Source organism: Nannobrachium achirus (genome assembly GCF_963921795.1).
Source record: "Nannobrachium achirus genome assembly, chromosome: 4".
Taxonomy (NCBI): domain Eukaryota; kingdom Metazoa; phylum Chordata; class Actinopteri; order Myctophiformes; family Myctophidae; genus Nannobrachium; species Nannobrachium achirus.
In genome coordinates, this window is record NC_137813.1 from 2,523,751 (window position 1) to 2,547,666 (window position 23,916).

The 23,916-nt window shown below is 40.9% G+C and overlaps 1 protein-coding gene across 1 annotated transcript in view; it reads left to right on the forward strand.

Moving 5' to 3' along the window:
* The window catches only part of LOC308284354 (serine/threonine-protein kinase WNK4-like), a gene marked incomplete at its 5' end in the record, with an annotated part of 103,671 nt that overhangs the window by 32,641 nt on the left and 47,114 nt on the right, over window positions 1–23,916 (forward strand). The window contains 2 exons of the mRNA XM_080724943.1: window positions 2,782–2,939; window positions 17,036–17,124. Of these exons, the coding sequence (XP_080581069.1) occupies window positions 2,782–2,939; window positions 17,036–17,124 (247 nt within the window). The remainder of the gene's footprint in view (window positions 1–2,781; window positions 2,940–17,035; window positions 17,125–23,916) is intronic.

The following is a 23,916-nucleotide window of genomic DNA, read 5'->3' on the forward strand; positions in this document are numbered from 1 at the left end:
TTAAATGAAGGGTGCGAGCACAACTCATTTCAACAATACAATACTCTCCTTCTTTACCAGCTGCACGTTCTGGAAAGATAACTTTACCATATATTTCTCACAGAGAACACCAGCACTAACTGCTCTTTATGTTTTATAAAACTCAGCACAAAGAGAAAGGAAACTTGACTTCGGTCCGTTATATCTCCCCTTTAATAATACCTATTTGTAATTGCGTTGGGCATTCAAGGCATGAGCTACACAGCCAAACGTGTGGGTAGCGCCAACCAAAACTTTGCCAAAATGGCTTGCAATACTGTTCTGCTGGCATTTATTCTCGTTTTGGGCTTCCCTGACACTGAGCTTAAAATTAACAAAGTGTTAAAATGACCAATATCTGTTGTTTTTTTTCTTTTCCTTATTACTGTGGGAGAGTGCAATCATTCAATGAACCAAACAACAAAGGTGAACACCAAAAGAACAGTATTGCAGGCCTGCCAGGCCATTTTGACCATTTTTGGAGGGGCGCTACCCACTCATTCCGCTGTGTTGCTCATTCCACGAATGCCAGATCCTTACAAGCTGTACCTTGTTGTAAAGGTGACAAATCAACGATAACGATGATATAAAAACAATACCATTTGGGTAATTTAAGGGAGGATATAATGGACCCGAATGTTGGCAAACTTTGGTCGGCGCTACCCACACGTTTGGCTGTGGTGCTCATTCCACGAATGCCCGATGCGTACAAACCGTACCTCGTTGTAAAGGTGACGAATCAACGATAAAAATGATATAAAACACAATACAAATTGGTATTATTAAAGGGGAGATATAATGGACCGAAGTAAAGTTTCCTTTCTTTTTGTGCTGAGTTTATTAAGCCTTGGTCAGTGTTGTGTCACTTCTTCCAGCCTCACACACATCTCATGGACACGCCCTAAAGCTGCCGAACATCAAAGCACATTGTTTAGCTAATATCTCCACATGCACAGAAGGCATGGCTGCTATTTATTTCATTAAGCCTGGTGGTTTCAGCATTAGGAAAATAAGCCCTCCACCACAAACAGCACTGAATGTATACTGTATGACTGCTGCACATAGAGGAGGCATTGTTCTTAGGGGTGTAACGATATAGTAACTGTATCGAAATATAGTTTTTAATTAAAAAAATCGAAGTATATCGAAATGAAAACAGCTAAAATCGAATCGTATCGTTTTATTTTGTATCGTATCGAATCGGCAGTGCAAAGAATCGATTGTGTCGATGCTACCTACTTGGGCATTGTATTTAGCATTTTTAAGAAGAAAAAAATAAAAGGAGGGGTTTAATTACTTTTCCTATCCATATAGCTACACTGGTCTATCGATAAATGTGTGTAATCTCTGGGTTCATGTCAAGGTGCAGGTTTGTCAATATACAATGTCCATGTATTTGGCATAATCACTGTGTTTACTTATTTATATCCATAATAATACATGTTTCCCTTAAAAACCTGCACTATCCACACCTTTCACACATAATTAATTTATTTGCTAAATAGTTACTATATCGATTTTAAATAATTAAATCGTATCGTATCGTATCACCATGAATGAACCAATATCGTCCATGTATCGTATCGTCAACCATACCATGTATCGTGATATGTATCGAATCGCTATTAAAATGTATCGTTACACCTCTAATTGTTCCATCTGTTGACAGCATTCACTCAGCTTCTCCCTCTGATTATTTAACCCTGGAATTATTTTATTACTTAGCAGAAAAAAATAGCAGATCTTACAAGCTTGCACCGAGTGCCGCGCTGCGAGCTTGTAGATCTTGTACCGATGTTTCCTGTTGAGATTGGCACATTCCACCCAGGGTTTTTTTTTTCATCTCACTCACGTCACTTTGTCTGCTGACCTCACTCAGCAACGAAATAAACAAAACAAATTAAATTTAACAATTCACAGGAGGCAAGCAGTGATAACCTCATGATGTGCACTGCAATGTAGTTTCAAAAGCACTACATTGCAGGCGCTTTTTGAGAGTGAAGAAATAAGAAGACACGTGTGACATGTGTGACCTGGGCAGCTTGTCCCAGGAAATGTGCCAAGCTCAATGGGGAACAACAGTAGATCTGCATGCTATTTTTTAAGTCATGAAAATCTCTGCAAATCTTTGAATATATGTGTATATATATATATATATATATATATATATATATATATATATATATATATGCATTATATATATGCATTTTTAAAGCGAACATTTGTAACTCAAATTTTGCTTCTGGGGGGTCCCTGGAACTAAATATTTTGAAGCCAAGTATATATCATTTTGGGGGTCCTTGAACATGCGTTTTTCAAAAAACCTTAGAAGGATAGAGAAGACGTTTATAGAATCGGGTCAAAAATATTCAAAGAGTTGCACAAATGTTAAAGATTTTTCAAAAATAGCAGATCTGCAAGCTCTCGTAGATCTGCTATTTTTGTAATAGTTAAAGCATGAAATAATGTTTAAAGTAATAATGTGTAGTAATGTGTTCAATATCTGTGTGTGTGTGTGTGTGTGTGTGTTGTGCGTGTGCATGAGTGTGTTGTGCGTGTGTGTGCGTGCGTGCGTGTATGTGTGCGTGCGTGCGTGTGCATGCGTGCGTGTATGTGTGCGTGCGTGCGTGCGTGCGTGCGTGTATGTGTGTGTGCGTGTGTGCATGTATGTGTGTTTGTGTGCGCGTGTGTGTATGTGTGTTTGTGCGTGCGTGCGTGCGTGCGTGCGTGCGTGTGTGTGCATGCATGTGTGTGTGCGTGCAGGTACTCCAGAGTTCATGGCTCCAGAGATGTATGAGGAGCATTATGACGAGGCGGTGGATGTGTACGCGTTTGGGATGTGCATGTTGGAGATGGCCACGTCTGAATACCCTTACTCTGAATGCACCAACGCTGCTCAGATCTACCGCAAGGTCACCAGCGTAAGGACACGCACACACACACACACACACACATGTGCACACACTAGGGGTGTACCGATATAGTAACTGAATCGAAAAATCGATTTTAATTTGCAATGATCTACTTACTATATCGTTTGATAAAAACAAAATATCGTACCGTTTTGGCTTTGTTTCGTTTTAAAATGCGGTATTCAGTATCGAATCGTTTTGCAATGCAAATAATCAATCGTATGGAAACTAAGTATTTTTGCCTTGTTATTTAGCAATTTTAAGAGGGAAAATGAAAAGGAGGGGTCTAATTACCTTTCCATTCCATATAGCTACTCTTGGTCTATGGATAAATGTGTGTAATCTCTGTGTTCATGTCAAGGTGCAGGTTTGTCCATATGTGTTGAAATATAATGTCCATGTATTTGCTAGAGAATCACAGCGTTTACTTCCATAATTTTGTTTACACGTTTCACACAGATTACATTTCTAATAGTTACTATATCGATTTTAAATCATTGAATCAAATCATATTGTATCGCCATGAATGAACCAATATCGTCCATGTATCATATCGTTAACCATGTATCGTGATGCGTATCTTATCGCTGTTAAAATGTATCGTTACACCCCTAGCGCACACACAAACAGACACACAAAAGTCCCTTTTTGACTAGTCTCGCGTAGGGATGGTACGATACGTGATATTATCGTTTATCGTGCACTGTAAAATATTTTGCTGTAAATTTACAGTAACTTACTGGCAGCACGATGCCAGTAAATTAATGTAATCGATTTCACAGTATGTTTACTGTGATTACATTTACAGTACTATTTGTATTACTGTAAATCAAATCACAGTACACAACTGTGACAATTCAAATTGTTGTAAACCTAATCACAGTATACAACTGTGACAATTCAAATTGTTGTAAATCTAATCACAGTACACAACTGTGACAATTTCAATTGCTGTAAACCTAATCACAGTACACAACTGTAACAATTCCAATTGCTGTAAACCTAATCACAGTACACAACTGTGACAAATCAAATTGCTGTAAGCCTAATCACAGTACACAAATGTGACAATTCAAATTACAGTAAACCTAATCACAGTACACAACTGTGACAATTCAAATTACTGTGGACCAAATAACAGTACACAACTGTGAGAATTCAAATTACTGTAAACCCAAAATATGTATGTTACTGTATTTTTACAGTTATTTTTTTCTTTACTGTAATACAAATGAGTGTATAACTATAACCACTAATATTACTGTAATCCTTAAATCTGTACTTTCTCTTACAGTAGTTTCCATTAATACGAAGCAACATTGCAGTACACAATTGTAAACAATAATGATATTTTTGGAATCTTAAAATACTTTACCATGCTACTAAAAAATTCCTGTAACATATTGCACCACAGCACTTAACAGTAAAATTACATTTATTTTTGAGGAAAGCAATAATAGAACATGTGCCATTTAAAGTGCAGACTTTAAGAACCATTTAAAATCTACTAACAGTAACATGTGCCATTTAAAGTGCAGACTTTAAGAATCATTTAAAATCTATAAAACAGCTTCTGTTGGCAAATGGGCCTAAAACTCTGTTTTCCATATGGCTTTGAACAATTTAAACATTTTAAACAACATTAAACATCAATTAACAACATCTATTAATTAAGTAATTGAGGTACTGTACAATATAAAGCCTATAATCACCATTTTAAACCATGTACAAGAAATTATCGGTTTAGCTACAATCAGGTCAGTCGGTGCTTTCAGCCACATCAGCACAACTCCTCATACAAAACAAATCACTCAAAAAACGTAACTTAAACTTTTAAACCCTCTATGTCCTTCAAGGAAGGAGATAAAACCAGAGAAAAGGAGCACACACCAATATTGAGGTGCTGGCATGGCACAGTAATACAATTACAATTAAAAGAGGGAGGTGGCACAGCTACAATGCTTTTTTAAATTATTAATAGATGTTTTAATCGAATTCAAATTTCAATTTTGCAGTACTAAAGTAGTCTTCCTTAGATAAAGACCCAGAGTTTTTGTGCTGTTTTTCCTTAATTTTTTCGATACAAAATTATTTGTATCATAGCTATCAGCTGTGCGGCATCCTTCTGAAACATTTGCTATAACTTTTCTGGAGTGGCATGAAGTTATACAAATAAATATATAAATGTGCAAAACATAAACAAACTCTGGTCATGCCAGAACATATGCCATGAAGACCTAAAACTAGACAGCCATCAAATCTTAACAAGTCCAACTCTCTTTTGTCATGAAATCGCAAAGATTGCAAAGAAACAAATTCACATATTGTGACACACTCTTAATAGTTTTGCAAATCAAATTCCACAATGTCCCTAATCAAAGTGGCAACACTGCGATTCAGACCTGTGCTCTTCCTTTGCACCTTCTTGCCGGATTTTCGGCTGACCGCTGTCTTGGATGAACACTTTGAGCCTTCAGGGTTAATCCTCAGGAAGAACCTGCATGCAGAAGAAATATTCTGTTAGTGCTTTTGCCCCACCAATTATATTTATTTATCAGCCACTGCAAATGCAAAACAGATCCCAGTGACAACGATAAGCATGGTGTCTATTATTCACTCACTACATATAGTGACATCATGTCCTACATAAATATTACGTATCAATGTGTCATTCAACAGAATGTGTCATGCACAGCCAAATGCACCTGCACAAAAGAACACCCACTAGTTATCACCAATACTATTTCCATCTTGAAAATGAAGCGTCATATCTGTTGTCAAGCCATTTTGGTCATTTTTGAATTTCCATTTCTGCAAAGCAGTAAGCTAGATAAGCTGTCATACGGTCATAAGGGACACATTATGTGCTAACCTCTGAATGAACTCCAAAGTACTGGCTGCCTCTTCCTGGTACTCTATGTTGAAGACATAGTAGCAGGCCATTAGGACAGCTGCTGCTGAGGAGAAGTCAGGAAGGTCCTCTGGCTGAATGAGGACATCTCCCTCCATGGCCAGCATCCATTTATGTGCCTCCAGAACAGAGTCCCCTATAACACACACAGCAGGTATAACAATTATTGTTATAGTGTATGGTTTAGCCTATGAAAAAGTAGAGAAAATAATTCCATCTATAATAAAATTAGACTGTGTAAAGATTAACAAGCATACAAGTTATGGTATACAGGATTTGACTTGACCCATGCACCTCTAATCTCCTTCCAAATTGACCAATTCTATAGTTACATCACATTCCTCGATGAGAATATTAATATTCTCCCTCAGGAGAACACGTGTTCTGTGCTGTGTCTGGTGTACTTTGACTAAATGGAGACATGCATTACCAGGCCTGCCACAGCTTCATGTATGTATGGAACAGACAATTAATTACATAAAATGAAAATGTTCAGGCTATAAAGGCTCTACATCTGATCACATTGACACTTAGCATTCCAACTCCTGTTAACAGTGAGAACATTACACTTACCAAGTGCCATCAACCTAGGTGTGCTTGGGAGTGAGAGTTTGGCTTCAGCATCTGCTGAGGTTGTTGTCACCTAAATAACACAAAAGATCAGACACAAAAACAGAAAGCTATAATATTTCAAATAATAACGCTGTTAGTCTATGCGTCTCTCATCAGTTCTTGTTTGTCTTGAACTCTACAGTAAATGGCAAGTTGGAACTGTGTCCAGTATGAAAGACAATGAATGATGGGTAATGAAGCATACAAATTGATTACATTAAAGGAGAGTAACATAGACTTCTGCAGTAGTCCTTAATTTATTCCTAATCACAATAAATATTCAGTTGACACATACTGTATGTTCACAGCATCCATGTTCACAAAGTACTTACATCAGCCAGAAGAAAGAGTGAATCCTCTTTTTCTTTGAAGTAGGCCATTGTGACGAGTAGAGATGCAACACCATGGTTGATGTTGCCCACCCCGCTGATGTCTTTCAGGACTGTCCTGACATCCTTTGTCCACCTAGTAAGTTGACTTTGAAAGAAATGTAGCAGCTTCTTTCCTTTACTGTCCAGGGAATCCTGGAGTCTAGTGTCAATGTCAATCCCTGTCAATGTGCTGAAGTGAGCACACATGAATTTTGAAATGAACAGAAATGGCCACTGTTCCTTGAGTTCCACAATGCTGGGTGGAGGGTTTCTATTGATAGCATAGCGTTGGGTGGTATATGTCGTCTTCATCAGATCATCCACTCGGCCACGTTCTGCTGCCCGTGGACCCTCTGTTGAGAAAAGGTCTACCATCTCCTCTCTCTTCGCTTCTGCAGATGCTGGTGTCTCGCCTTCAGGGAGGTCAAGTGGCTGCCAATTGATGCAGCCGTAGCTGTCTGTTTTCGCACATTTAGATGCAGTTGGCTGGGTGCTGGATGTTCCAGGCTGGCTGTCATCCATGACTGCTGAAAGACGTCTAGGTTTTCTAACTCTAACCAGTGTGTTGTCACGATTGACGTAGTCAGCCCTGGTCTTTATCTGACACTCCAAAGTGGAATAACCATTTCCAATAACCTCTCCCTCCAACATCTCAGCAAAACTTGTTGGGTACTTATCACAGATTCTTTGGGCTATTTCTGAACATTGGCTTAGTTTTGGGTTCAAGCACACCTCACGGATTGAATCCACAATGATTCTCACCATTGATAATCTATCTTCCTTCTTGGGCTTCTTCCCCTGTGCAAGAGACTGTCTTAAACTTGCTGGCATCTTCTCCCATGGGACTTGATAGGATGAGACCCATCCAGAGATCTGTATCGGCACGTGGACTGGAGGAGTGCTTGCTGATGGAGAGTCGGAGGTGCTAATAGAGTTGCTTGGAGAGTTGCAGATTCCATCAGAGTTGTTTGCAGAATTAGAGGTGCCAATGGAGCTGCTTGGCTGGCTTGTAGTCTGGTCTTCATGGCCTGCATATTAGAAAATAGCATATATAACATATATAATGTTAAGATAATCCACATGTCATGACCAACAAAGCTGGTCAGGTTACTTACAAAAAGGAGACCAAACTTTTAAACTAGACAACTAGAACCCTGGGCAAGTTATTCTGACATAAGTGATTGCGCCTTTTACCAAATTGCATATTAAAATGTTTGTAGACAGTATATTTTAGCCTACATTTTAAAATCTATTCCTTAAAGATCCAGCTACACTGCACAAATCAACATTCTGAACAGGAGTGACAGGACTATAATTGTAGGTGCTTCACACAAACTGTGTATGTCAGCAAGACCAAAGCCCATGGTAAATTAATACAAGTAAACACTATTGCTCATCCTCAGGCTAAAGGGACTGCTGGGTGCTGAGCCCGGTTTACAAGCCCAGGTGACAGATTCAACCAAATAAATGCAAGCCCTGCAAGTCGCTGAGGCCAGTTATTAGAACGTGTACAGGCTACTAAATTCAACCTGCCTGTTGCTAAGTTGAATGAAAAGAAACACACCCATCATGAGACAACTAGAGACTATACAATTTAGGACTGACCTCTGCTCTTTAAGTAGTGTACCAGTCTTTTGGAAGCTATAAGTGGGATAACTTCTTTGACATCTTCCACTGAAACAAACTGCAGATCAGTGTCAGTCCTCACACCAATGGCAGCCAAGTGGTCGAATAGTTTCTGAAATTCACTTTCCTGGAGTGTGGGGAGGGCATTCCTGATGACATCATGAAAGGGCTGCTCCATCTCTCTTAATTAGAATAAACAGAGTGATGGAAAGAAACAAGATTAACATCAAATCTGTTATATAATGGCAATGGGTAGTAGTCAGCCAGGCTCTCCAACCTGACACACATGTAAGAACCACCCGAGTCAAGCAGGCAGTGTACACCTAGATCCATCAAAGGCACAGAGGGGTGTTTTTCAATAACAAAATACACCTGAGATGAGTTTAGCAAAATCAATACAATTTTTCCAAAGGTGTATCCCATGTCATTGTGGTCTACAACCACAACCATAGATTTGTGGTATTTGGTGCCCTTGTAAGTAATAACTGGTGTCACTACAGATGCCTCATGAATGCCTCTCATCCTAACAGCTTCTTGTATGCCAAGATTATACAACCGACCATCAAATTCATCAGCATGCTGTATTTGCAAAGTCGGTGGGAAAAGGCTGCCAGCCTGAAGATAGGCTTGTAGGAGTTGATGTCTCTCAGCCAGCGTGCTATTAAGGTTTTTGAAATTGTGAAGCTTTCTTGCGCACTGTTTAAAAAACAAGTGCTTACTTTCAAACCGAAGAGTCCAAAGTCTAATGAGTGGACCAAAATGTAGTATGAGACCAGGGTAGTGAAGCAAGTAATGGTGTTTTGGTTTCAGAGGTTTACCTGGAAAAAGAGTAGCTCTTGAATGAATATATTGTTCGAGTAGAACTTTAAGATATGCTACTTGGTTGGCATGGATTTTTGGTGCACTTCCAAAGGATTCTTTATCCTGTCACCAACAAGCAGTGGGAGTAAACGGAGTAAACACCAGTTTTGTGATGCATTTCCTCCCAGCTTTTCACTGTCTGCACGTACTTCACATGGTTTACTGTTTGAATCATTTTGCACATACTTAAAAGTAGAAATTATCCTATTCAACTGGGTGTAAGTAAAATGCTTCCCTACAGTGACAAGTCGTTTAATGTAAAGAGCCAGATCTGTTGAAACAACACCTTCAAATAAGTCATGGCCTAAGCATGGAGGGAGCCCTGGGTCACATACATGAAAGTATTTCAGGCTATTGAACACAGAGTCAAATTTAACACCATCAACATCAGCTAACCCCTGGTTCATTGCAAGCATGTCCACAGAGTTCTTGTAACTCTGCTTTGTCCGTGAAGGGCCTAATTGTGTGGGAGACTGTGTAAAAGTGTCTCTATCTATAACACAATAGCGACAGAAATGTTTACTTCTACTAAAATTCTCGGTGAAGCCACCAATGGTGTGTGACCCAAGGTTATCTCCACAAAATGCGATCACTGCCCCTTGTACTATTTGACCATTATCCAGCTCAATTCCAGACTCTTCAAGGTCCCTCAAATCTCTCACAAGAGGAGCAAACACTTTAGCTTGCCCGAAAAACTTAAAATCATCCTCCCTACAAAGCATAACAAGCTGTATAGGATCTATGGAGGACCTGTTGTGAGCAGAGATTTCAGACAGTGTCATGTAAACTCCAAGTTGTTTGTGCTTTTTTCGCCCTGACCCAAGAGGATTGGCCACTTCAAATCCATCTTGGAACAAGATAATGGAAACTGAGGACTTACACTGCTTAAAGATGATCTTTTCTTTAAAATTTCTGCCATCCCTTACATCCTCAAGCAAAAGTGGATCATCTGATCTGTGTAACTGTGCTTCAGTGAACTGTTCTTTAACAGACTGGTGGTTCAATAGGGCCTTTAATGTCTCCTTTACAGGAACATATTGCAAAAAGCAATCCTTTCCATTGGAGTCTATACCAAGATAAACCTGTGTGGGTGCAACATAGTTAAAATTTCTCTTGAAATATGTCTTCCTGGTTTGATCAGATCTAAACATTCCCTCATTATACATCCGCATGAGGTTATTCTTATTTAGCCCAGTTATAATTTGATCAATTTCACTTTCTGACATATTCAGCTTAGCTAATTCTTCCTTCAATTTGGAAAATACCATTTCCATACTGCTGTCATGGACAACTTGGAAATCATCAATTAAACTTTGGATAGTGCTGGCTGGTAGCAGCATTTTGCTTTGCATCCTCAAGTAGAATAGTGCCAAGTTCGTGAGAAATGTGTCAGGATTTGCTTCAAGTTGTACATTATCATTCTTTTCAACATGGACTTCAGTGTCAGGTCTACCTGAATCATCACTGTCCATTTGGACATGATTCTCACACAATAACACATCATTTTCTATTTGGACAGGCTTCTCAAAAGAATCTTTGTGTTTCCTGCTGATGTGGCAAGTGAAAGATGACCTCACATCAAAGTATTTTTTACAGTTGGGAAAGGGGCAGCCAACCTTTTTTCCATTTCTTATGTGCATTTTTAAATGTTCACAAAAGTTCTGTAAATTGGGACATGTTTGCTTGCATCCCTCAACCTGACAGGTCCTCACAGTGGCTTGGGCTGGTCTATGGAAAGTTTCCTTTGACTGTGTATGCTTCCGACGCATGTGAGATTTAAGTGCCAACAATGTCTGAAAACTACAAGGGCAACTAGGTAGACCACAATAGAACCTGGAATTAGCCATGTGTCTATGCATCTTAACATGTTGATAAAATGTTTTAAGAGTAGCTGTAGATGAATGACACTGCTTGCAGACAAAAAGGTTGACCATTTTGATTTTGATTACCTACTGTAGCCAACAGGCACAACATCAACTAACCACCAAACAACAACACTAAATGAAAGCTAGAAGCTGCTACTATAACAGTTTTCTGTAGTGATGCCAGTAATTAGAGTGTATTGGAGAGTTAATATTAATAAACAGACAAACAGTCAGTTATATAAAGGAGACAGTGATATTTAACTTTAGTTAAGGAGCTTTTTAGCAAGTTTACTTGCTATTCATTTGACTCACCATTGCAAGTTGCAGGCTCTGTGAGTCCAGAATAGGTCAAATCCGCCTTTTTTTCAAATCCGCCCTTTCCCTGAATTATAAAAGACAATGATAAACATTAAAAGGATGTAGACATTACAAAAGAGGAGCTTAATTATAGCCACATCTCTGCTGTCTGCTCACCTAGCTACTGTACTCTGCTCTGCATGTGTGTCTCCTGTCATGGAGGAAACAAAAATGAGGCTAAATCAATCAATCAAACAAACACATCTGTAGCTATGCTAATAGATTGGAGATTAAAACACTAATACTGTTACAGTACAGAGTAAAGTAATACACAAGAAATAATGTGTTTATTTTGAAAGAGGATTTCTAACTAGGTTATACTAGGTGGCATGGCATGCTCTGACTCTCTCACTCACTCCCTCTCTCTCATTTATCCAAATATACCAAAAATCACCAAATCTAATATTAGTTTTATTTTGTTGACCACTCTGAAGGAGACTTATCTATCTGTAGATGAAAAGGATAAACTTACTTGTTTGCTTGTATTGTTTCTTTCTGGGCAATGGCACTAGAAGCTCTGCACTGCAGGAACACAATGTCCTGTTGGCTGTTTTCCCTCCAAAACAGTGTCTTCTTCCCACAATGCACTTCAGACTTCCCACAATCCACTTCAGTCTACAGTAACTTACACCAATACACTAGTATGATCCCGTGATTTTAATGTATATTACTGTGAACATTTTTAAACACTTCAGACTTCCCACAATCCACTTCAGTCTACAGTAACTTACACCAATACACTAGCATGATCCTGTGATTTTAATGTATATTACTGTGAACATTTTTAAAATATTATAAATCTTTATTTTAATCATGTATTTTATTGAAGTGCATCATTTTTGTTACATTTAGAGCACATTGGTGCCTCACTGGACATGTAAACACTGGGCTGATAGGCAATAATGCAACCAGAGAGGACCACAAATGATAGTTCTCTTTTAACTTAAGTGCTTTCCTCAATATTTATTACCATAAAGAGAGAGACATCCCTGAATGACCATAACAAGTCTGTAACTGTGAGTGTACAAATGGAACCAAATGGACTCTTACCGGTCCATTTGGTTTCATTTGTACACTCATATTCTGAAGAAAACCTGGACACTGGCATTCAGTATTTTTACCGAATGTATTATTAAGTACACTTTATATACATTACACCAAGGTTCAGGGTCAACGATATTGTCAACAATACCAATTACAAGTAAAAGGCATGTGAGATTCATTGTGCAGATGCCAACAGGTAGGCATCTGGCCAGTCAGTGACCGAAGGGTTCCCCAATGTGGACATCAGGCCTGGATGTTTTCGGGTCACGGTCACTTGGCCTTTGGTGTTGTCTATCATATTTAGTCCATGGTAATAGTGAACTGAATTTGAGGGTCAACAGTAGTCAATTTCTTATGCTCATATTCAGAGATGTCTGTTTCAGTCTGTCTACCTGTGCCTTATGCCCATATATGGGGTCACCCTGATGTCATATGGCCATATAGTGGAATGCCCATAAGGGGCATATGGGTTGGATCGACAGTTCTGGACAACTGGATATCCGAACCAAGGCGGGCACTGTTCTCCCTCAAGTCCTTGCTGCTGCACACGCCAAGTTTGAAGCCGGTCGGTCCATATATGCCCATGACCATATGGTCGGTCATAGCGGTCGGATCTGTGGCTCTGGGCTACCAGGTCTCTGTATGTTGTCCTTGTCCCTTTTATGTGTCTGTATCCCAGTATTAGTTCATGGCCTATTCTAATACACAGAGTTGAAGTCGGAACAGTTGACTGAGTTCATTTCATTAAGGGTCCTGCAAAGCTTGGCTAATGAGCCAAGTGTGGGACATATACTACGTGCATACATACAAACAAAGCCAGATAGCACCACTCAAATAATGTAGGCCTATGACTATAATAAACAGGTTAAAGGCATAGGTTATTAATAGATCTCTAAACTAGACTGCACATTGTGCACTAGTAGCCATATATGGCCTATTTGTGTACCAGCAGAGTGTGCAAGTACTGCAATCGGTGCTGTCTGTATGTACTGTATGTAGGTGGGCAAGTTGCCACTCTGCCAAGTTGCCAATGTGTGCCTTGTTATTTATATCAGGTCGCACTTGTTGGTGGTGACGTCACCAAGAATGTCCTCATTGGCAAAACGTGACCATAAACAGGTGTGCCAGTGTTACCCCTTTGATCTCTAGAGATCTAATGTCATGGCTTCTCCAATCCTTAAGCTTGAATGTGGGCATATCGGACATATTATATGCCCCTCTGATTGGCTACAGGCATAAACACAGACAGACACACACACACACACACACACACACACACACACACACACACACACACACACACACACACACACACACATAGATTTGGTTCCGGCCAAAAGCAATTAAGAACATAGTCCATGAATGGCCCAGCATAGTCAATAGTAATACTCATTGCCATGGTGATGAGGGTAGTGTAGTGTACTGTTTAGCCAGGGACTACTTCATATGGGAGAACAACACACTGTTGTTCTAGGACTAGGTGCTGTAAGGTGCGACACAGGTGCATTGATTGATGTGTGTCAAATGAGTGTAGTGTACTGTTTATCCAGGGAGACAACTTTATGTGTGTGCTGTTCAGAGGCCATAAGACTGAGTTCCCTTCTCCAGTGTTTTATTTCATAAAACAGTTGTGAGGCCACAACCGGAAGAGTTAGGAGAGGAGAGAGTCTAATAGAGGAGGATGATTGCTGAACAGTATCATCTGGGTGTATGACCTGATACAGGTTGCAGCAACGAGATGCCAAGTTGAAGCCTGCTGCAATTCTGAGGCACAGTACCCAATTATTTCTCTTTGTATGGCACGAGTAAGTTGTAAAAGTGTGTTTGTGCTGAGGGAACACAAGAACACCATTGCTGACTCTTGGAGTGTTTTCCTGATGAGGAATCTACCCTCCCGATGTCTGCTTCAAGTCGCACACATCATCAGCTCATGAACTGTTCTCCGTCTAACAAGGACAAAGGATTCAGTCATCCATCGCTCCACCATCACCATGATCAGGCCTGCACCTTTTTGTTTGTTTGTGTGTCTGTACTGTATGTGTGAGTGCATGTGTGTGGGCCCACTGTGTATTACCTTTTTTTTTTATATATATATCTGTGTCTGTTAATGAGGAAAAGTGATAACCTGTTTTAGTTTGAAGTCGTGTAAAAGGGATTTTGCAAAATTTGTGGTCAGAGATATGTATTTAAAATAAGTCTACTGTCAAGTTAGCCTAATGGTTTATACTATAAATACAGGATAAAAAGTAAATGGTAACAAACTCAAGTGCCCCGTTATTCCATTCAATACGGTGCCAGGGTGTTGCATGTCCATGGAGATTGCTGGTGTCACTATGGCAATACATGAGCGTGCCCCTTTTGTGCCCATATATAGGGCTGACTGATTCTTTTGCGACGATGACACATTGAGGTTAGACAATACGCTCCATATTTGGGCCCATATGGGGCCTATAATAATAACATCAGGGAACTATGGTCATTAGAGGACACAGACAGACATACAGAAACATACATGAAGTATCGATGAGCTAGTATGGAGGATCAAGATGACTGAAAAGGCCACTACATGGAGGGCTAGTTTACAATTCCTATTGTGCAGGAATGGGCCTACAATTAGCCTACTGTGATTTCACCCCACACCCACCTAACAATAAAATATATATTAGTCATTCACAGTAAAATACTGTATGTATTACAGTAACCAGTTGAGGAATTACAGTCATATACTGTAAATAACATTCACAGTAAGTCATTGGTTAATCACAGTAATGCACTCCTCATAGTACAGTAACTATTTGCAGAATTACAGTTATATATTGTAAATATAATTCACAGTAACTTAGATATTATTTACAGTAATAGACTGTAATGTTATTGTAACAGTGTGTGTAATTTACAGTGCTTTACTGTAAAAATATTCACAGTAAATTAGTGTCAATATTACAATAGCCCATTGTCATATTACAATACCATACTGTAAATATTGATCACAGTAAGCCACTGTCCATAATACAGTACCTAACTGTGGAAATCACAAACATTCGTTACAGTGTGATAAAAAAACACTCACCATAATCGTATTGTGGAGATTTAATGTATCGTGATATCGTCCTCCGTCATGCATTGGAATCAATTCACCTTTTATTTGCCGAGCTGCATATTCCGGTACCACTTGAATCCTTTGGTAAAAGGTACTTATAATATACGTACTTGATACAGTCTTTTTTTCACTCTCCCATCAAATGTCTTTGCCAAAAAAATAGCCGATCTACAAGCTCCCATGCAACGCGTCGCCTTGTAGATCTGCTATTTTTTGGCAAATGTTCCATCCCAGGATAATGGATTTTGATTATCGCGATAATAATTTTAATAACGTTTTCCTCATCATTGTGCTGTTATGTTAATAAACTGAATTTCCCCCTTGGGATAATAAAGGTATCTATCTAATTGCGTCACACCTCAGCTCCATATATGGACATATTGTGCAAGTCTCATTTGGTCAGTCATCTCCATATTTGGGAAAACAGGGACAAATTTTGGTCACATTTTGTCCAACTTAAATTAAACAAACAACACCACGGCAGGAGTCACACTTGAACATGAATTCCGTCCTTGTCCCTTTTATGCCCTTATATGGAGATCCCCGATGTCATCAATATTAAGCCCATATCTGGGAATGCCCATATATGGACATATTGTGTCAGTCTCTGTGTTTTCAGCCCACCCTCTTTCTGGTCTTTATTTATTTACATACACCAATCATATGAAAAATGCTATGTCACAAAATCCAGTTCTTTAATAGCCAATGATTATATTCTGATTCCTCATATAATGGCCGAGTTTCCCAAAGCGATTTTAGACCAGGCCCCGACCGTCATGTTCCTGTGTTTACATGGGTTCGGGCAGAGCGACTTATTTAGCCCCCTACAACTACACCATCATTCAGATTTCACAAAGTGTTTAATAAAGTCTCACACCTGTCTAAATGTGGTACAGCATGCTATAATTACCTGTATCCTCCGTGTTCTTTAATAAGAAGCCTTTTTATCCGTCCGCTGTCAGTTTTCCCATGTATTTCCTGGCGTTCCCCATGCACACCAACCCCATTTAGATAAACAGACAGTGATCGGATAGAAAGGCTTCTTATTAAAGAAAACGGAGGATACGGGTAGTTATAGAAAGCTGTGCCGTATTTAGACAGGTGTGAGACATTATTAAGCAGTTTGTTTGTGAAATCTGAATGATGGTGTAGTTGTAGGAGGCTAAATAAGTCGCTCTGTCCGAACCCATGTAAACACGGGAACATGATGATCAGGGCTTGGTCTCTATGTGTGAGCTACGATGGGCTAAAATTGCTTTGGGAAACTCGGCCAATGTCTCTGTCTCCTCTCTATGCTTCCTCCCTATGTCCTTGTCTCCTCTCCTTCCTCGTCTCCTCTCCTCTCTCGTCTCCTCCAGGGCATCAAGCCAGAGAACTTCTCCAAAGTAAAAGTCCCGGAGCTGAAGGAGATCATAGAGGGCTGCATCCGCACCAAGAGCAGTGAGAGGTGAGCAGGCTTTTATTTTGGTAAACCCCAGGACAATGCCTGTTGTTGTTGTTGTTGTAGAACACATCTCTAGAGCAGGGGTTTTCAAAGTGGGTGACGGGGCACCCTGGGGTGACAGGGCACCCTGGGGTGACGGGGCACCCTGTGGTGACGGGGCACCCTGGGGTGCCGCAAGATCATTTGATATTTGGAATTTATTTGGACACTTGAAGTACAAAGTTATTTTCAGTCAGTTCTAAAGGTTTAAATACCGAAACGTTGCATCACTTTATTAAATTCCCCTTTTTGCATTTGAAGACAGTGTGTGTTGAGTTTTTGCCTTTTCAGTTCACCGACCATTGTTTGGTCTCTCCTCGACAGCACCTGTCGTTGTAGGTGTGCAAAAGCCTTTCGTTTCAGTCAGTTCTAACCAAAATGGCTATTATCTCAACGTTTTCCTCGCAACATAATCACTCAAATATCGTCATTGTCGGGCAGAAACCTCGTATCTCCAAGTTGCAAATGTGTACGTCTTTTGGTAAAGCAAAGCCCTGCTTCATCATACAAGACCGTCGCACAAAACTATTGAAAACAGCCGATCTACAAGCACACAACGCCTTGCGATGCGAGGCGTTGTGTGCTTGTCTTGATCTGTGCTTGTCTTGGCTTGATCTGCTGTTTTCACTAGTTTAGTAGCCTACATTTTATAGATGATAAATACAAAACGAACGGTTTTGGACATACAAGGTTCCACCCGACAACGACGATATGCTATAAATATAAGGTGCTGGGAGTGAAAATTATAATGTACTTATATGTACTTATAAAACAATATTTATGGGGTGCCCTGAGACAAAAAAATGTTTAGGAACCACTGCTCTCGACAGGGCCGGGCTGGGACAGAACTTCGGTCCTGGCATCTTGGCCCCAGACCGGCCCACCACAACGTAGAAGATCTACAAGCCCACGCCGCCTGGAGGCAGCGATGCGTTGTGGGCTTGTATATCAGCTGTTTTGGGTGTGTTTGGGCGGGACTCCTGGACCACAGTAGCCTGTGATTGGCCAGTATTCGGATGATAGACAAGCCAGTGGGCCAATCAGCTGATGTCTCCCTGCTCTGTGGGCCGGTGCTACTGAAGGATTGGCTCCTCTCCACTTAGTCGCCGCCCAGCCTAAAAAATACTTGAACTATCCTAGAATGGTGGCATACGCCCGGTATGCCACATGCCCACTCTTGAGCCCGAGAATAAAACTGAAAAAGAAATGAGGCGCGATCGGTGAAGTTTAAAGGTCAACGTTGGTTATTTTACAACAAGGGTTAATATTTTTAGATTGTAATCAGAGAAAAGAAAAGATGGGTGTTAAAATGTTTTCATTTACTTCTATCGTTTTAGCAGGTTTAGCCCACACACTTTTTCAGTGGGTGAGGGCCATGCGTACAAGTTTCTAAATGTGTCTTTTTAGACACATTAAGCCAGCGATTTCTGTATTACTATTTAGTACTTACAGTAACACTACCAGCCCCCATAAGTCACATCTAGGACTGTGGTGTATCTTGGGAATGGGCTTATTGTGTGTAAAACGACATGTTTAGCCACTTATACGCCTGCCCCCACCCACTGAAATCAAAAACATTAAAATCTCATTTTAACACTGATCTTTTCTTTAACATATGAACCCTAGTTGTAAAAAACCACCGCTCAGTTCACACGGGTGTGATTTTTATCACTTGAAAACCTTTTTTTATTTTTTTTGGTAGATATCGTTTGGAGATATTTGTCCACAGTGTTCGTACTTCCTGAAGTCTTTTTTTTTTTTTTATCTAGATCCTTGATCTACTGTGGTGTATTGGAAATGCTCTAATTAGACTGATTCGTAGAAAGGTCCAGGGAAAAGATTTGAGGGAAAGATGAATGAAAACACACCCTGTAGACAATATGCCTTCCGGTGTGTTCCACGATTTCTAGCGGAAGTGCTGCGTTTAACGGACGTTACGTCATGCGGTGCGGGTCTGTTTACATTCCCCAGCGAAAAAACTAAAATAGATTGTATGTGTAAATATGTGTAACATTGCTTGAATCAATGTTTTTGTTTGTATATTGTTTATTGCGAGCGCAACCGACGGAGCAGGAGACGTAGACCAGATTTTTTTCGTGCAGGGAATACGTTTGCAGGAACACCGCACTGTGAAAAAAATACAGCTTCCGGGAAAATTCAGCCCCACCTCCTAGAACGTCTTCTGCCTTCTATTGTCACCAGGCTTTTCTCTTCGCAGATGAGTAAGCCTGGCTACGCGAGGCTAATGAAAACAGCAGTAGAGTTGTTCCTTGTGTCCTTTTATTGGCAAAGTATAGGTTGGTTTCCATGAGGCAACATTGCCGGACCAAGAGCTTCCCAGCAAAAACGAACAGCCTTCAGCCGTTCACCGGCTTCTCTTATTTCAGCAGACCGGTTCTTTTCAGCAAGCAACACCTTCATACAATTCAATTCAATTCAATTCAAAGGAGCTTTATTGGCATGAGAAAACATACGTTTACATTGCCAAAGCAAGTATCACAAATACAATGAAAACAGTTGAAAATGGGGAACATATATACAGTTGGAGGGGGTACAGCATTGTGTAAACAGAGCTATGTTGCATTGTGACATTTTATATATATACACAAATAGCAGCATTATTTTCAGCATTATTTTCCTCAAAATGCATTTAAAGGTATCAGCTCTGTTTCATACTGTATGTGCAGTAGGTCTAGATGTCAATCCATGGTTTGTAGTCCTTAGGGTGGTTGTGTTTCTAGCCTTCTTTTGTCGCAACAGTTCACAAATCTTGCTGCTGTGTTCGCGCATTGTTGTATTTCTCCCAGTAGGTATGGGAGTTTTTCATCATTGGTCGAGTTTTCAAATTCACTTCGGGTGTGTGTAATCTGTGGGAAGTATGCGTCTCTGATCTCTTGGTATAGTGGGCAGTGACCGCTACATTTAACTATTATGAGTGATGGATTTAACAGCAGTGTCTCTCACTCACTACATGTAGGGTTCTGAGTTCAAGTCTCATGGTCAACAAAGATATTCTTTTTTTTCAACATCTTCCTCTTCATCATCATCATCATCATCATCATCATCTTATGGGATAGCCTCGCTGTTACTACATGTCATCTGTTCGACACCCAACTCTAACACATTTTGCACACACACTCCTTGCCTGCCAAACCACAACCTCCACCCATCAATTCTCACATGACCCTCTTCTAGCGCCACCATGAGGCAGATTCTTGCATTTATGGGCACAGCTCCTACAATTTTTGCCCTAAAATCACGCAAATCAGTACACGGTATGTCTACACTCATCTCATCAACATGGATCTGTCCCATATAGCGCCACCATCAGGCCGATTTCTTCAAACACATTTTTGGACACTGCTCCTACACATTTTGCCCTAAAATCACGCTGCGACCTGACGGTCGCTTATCTCCCGATTTATTTATTAATGTATTTGTGCGCGTGTGTGTGTTGTGTTCTCACGTGTGTGGTGGTCCATGTCATTTGTATCTGTGCTGTTGCTGTCATGGCTTAGCCTGGTACGGCCATCCAGGGGCGTCACAAGGGGTAGGAAAGTGGGACTGAGTTACTGGGGCCCAAGGTGGAGGGGCCCTAGTAACTTTAGCTATTGAAAAATAGCAGATATACAAGCTCACAGCGCGGAACTTATTTTCTAATTTCCAATCAAATGGCTCCATTTTGAGCGACCCGGCTTACACAGTTCCTGATTGGTCGAGCGGCTGCTGCACCTCTCGCACTTTGGAAACAAACATGGCGGCCGCCATACACGATGCGAGTTTACAGATCACAAATAAAAGCTGTATTAAGCGAAGTTTCATCTGAAATCAACGGCCTCTCAGAACTTTTTGCACTTTTGGAATTTCTTTCTGGAAAAGACGTATTTGCTGTTCTGCCGACGATTTTTGATGCTTCCGACTGGACCTGTCAGTCAAAGTGAGTAACTACGTCATGGTAATGAGTTGTCTATGGACGGATCCCAGACTCTGTCTGGCTGTTGCGAGGCGAGTCATAGCTGCCAGTTCCCACCTGATGTCATGTGGGAGTTCAGACTCATCCAGACCATGCTGAGTGACTGCTAGCTTGCATAACGTCTTCAGGCTAGGACTTAAATCTAAGATATACAGGTCACCAGTTATTGTACTGTCTGCTTGTGGGTATTGTATATTGTTTCCTCCATGGATGATGATACAATCTCCCACCATGCAACAGCACATTCCATACATCCTACAGGGGCCTTTCCCCTTGGGCTCAACCTGCTTCCAGGAAAAGGTCTCTGGACTGAATTTCCACAGATCATTGAAGTACTTCCAGCTCATGCCACCAAATATATACAGCTCTCCATTGTAGGAAAAGGCTGAATGACACCAACGTTCTTCTGGGAGAAGCTGTGTAGAAGGAGTCTTCAGCCAGCAGTTGGTCTCTGTGTCAAACACTGTATTGTTGTTTAGGTTACCCTGTCGAAGGAAGCCCCCAAATACAAACATCTTTGTTCCAATGATGGTGGCAGAGTGACATTGTGAAGCAGGTGGAGGAGTTCCTCTGGTGTTAATTAAAGACCAGACCATTATGGTGGTGTCCAACTTGTACATGTCATTAGTACATTCAGTCAGCTGGGTGAGTCCTCCATACACATACATGACCTTCTCCAGGACACAGGCTGAGTGGAGACTCCTTGCTCCTGGAATAGTCCCAGAAATATTGGGTTTGAACCAGCTGTGGGTGTCGACATCAAAGGCATAAACCACATTGCAGTAAGGAGACCCTCCTCCCCAGATGTAGACTATTTCTTCTACCAGCACAGCTGTGTGGCCATCGCGCCCGGAGGGAACCTCAATGGGACGTTTTCCTCTTCCATTTGTCACTGGGGGCAACTTCCTCCAACGCAAAGACACTGTGTTGAAGATGCGGACTTCAATCTGATCACTGTGGTTGCTTTTTCCAAATGAGTACAGCTTGTGTCCGACTACCACAGCAGCATGCCAGCAGTCCTTAGGTCCTCCTTTCAGATGTATGGTCCAGTGAATCATTTTACACACAGCACCACGTTCAAAGAGTGCAACCAATTTAAAGGATACGTTTCTAAACAACAGTTTAAAGAAGTTGTCGAATGACACTTTGTTAGTTGGACGATTACTTTTAACTCTCTCCCAGCCATTTACAATAGGCAATAGGCAATAGGCTATACTGCCAGGAATTTTATTAATTTCCAAGTTAGCTTTAATCTAACCCAACAGGGATCATATTGTTGTAAAATGTAGTACTAGTACTATCCACTAGAGTGTGCCCAACGATAATCTCCTAGAGTCTGGACTAGCGAGTGGACAGCAGTAGACCCATAATGGCGGCGCCCATTGGCGGCCATTATGTCTCCCGGTCCGCCGAACGGGAGCTATAAAACACGATCCGAACGTCGTGCACACGCCATTTACACTCGTTTTTGCTCTTGAGTGACCAATCTGTCAGTCCAGCCATTTTTTTCCGAATGAAAATCGGTCTAGATATGGTAAAGTTTGATAAGAAAAACGTCAACATTCAATGCTGTAAAAAGGCCCATTCTATGTTATGGCCGAACGACTTCCGGGTTACGTCATCGATGATGTCACTTCCTTCGAATATGTAACTTTAGACTAAAATTAAGCTAGAAAGGTCATTTATAGCTCAAAAAATGTCAAAAAAATACCAAAATGATCAGAAAATGATCCCCAAGGTGACGTTTGGTGATCTGGCTGGCTGGGCTTCCTGTAAAATGGCGATTTTTGGTGTTTTGGCTAAGAATGAGTTTAAAGGACAGTTGCATTGGTTGGGATGATAATGTTGTGATGTCATTGGGCGGTGACGCAATTATGTGGACCATCTACTTCTAAAGGATTGTTGATTGATCCATCCATCCATCCATCCATCCATCCATCCATCCATCCATCCATCCATGCATCCATGGTGGTCAGCAGGGAATAATCCTGGGTCCTGTACAGTTTTCTCTTCTTACAGTAATGCTTGCCCTTGGGTTGAGGGTGAGCTTGGGGTGAGCTTGTAGATCTGCTATTTTTGGCTGAAGTTCTAACACTAGGGTTCAAGTGGTTAGGGTCCCGGAGCCCCTGTTGAAGACCCATGAACTATGCCTTTAAGACTTTTGAGTTATGAAACGGTATGGACTGTAATGCCTCTCTCTGAAGCTGTGATGAGTCCCGGGGATGTTATTTAATTGACTTTAAGCCTTTGATGGTACAGTAATGTACAGTAGCAGCCTGAGGGTGAGGTGGAGGAGTGTTTAGTTCTTTTGTTCTCATGATGAAAGGTCTTCACCAAGACCGTTGGACCAGCCCAGGTCCTTACCTGTTCTCATGATGAAAGGTCTTCACCAAGACCGTTGGACCAGCCCAGGTCCTTACCTGTTCTCATGATGAAAGGTCTTCACCAAGACCGTTGGACCAGCCCAGGTCCTTACCTGTTCTCATGATGAAAGGTCTTCACCAAGACCGTTGGACCAGCCCAGGTCCTTACCTGTTCTCATGATGAAAGGTCTTCACCAAGACCGTTGGACCAGCCCAGGTCCTTACCTGTTCTCATGATGAAAGGTCTTCACCAAGACCGTTGGACCAGCCCAGGTCCTTACCTGTTCTCATGATGAAAGGTCTTCACCAAGACCGTTGGACCAGCCCAGGTCCTTACCTGTTCTCATGATGAAAGGTCTTCACCAAGACCGTTGGACCAGCCCAGGTCCTTACCTGTTCTCATGATGAAAGGTCTTCACC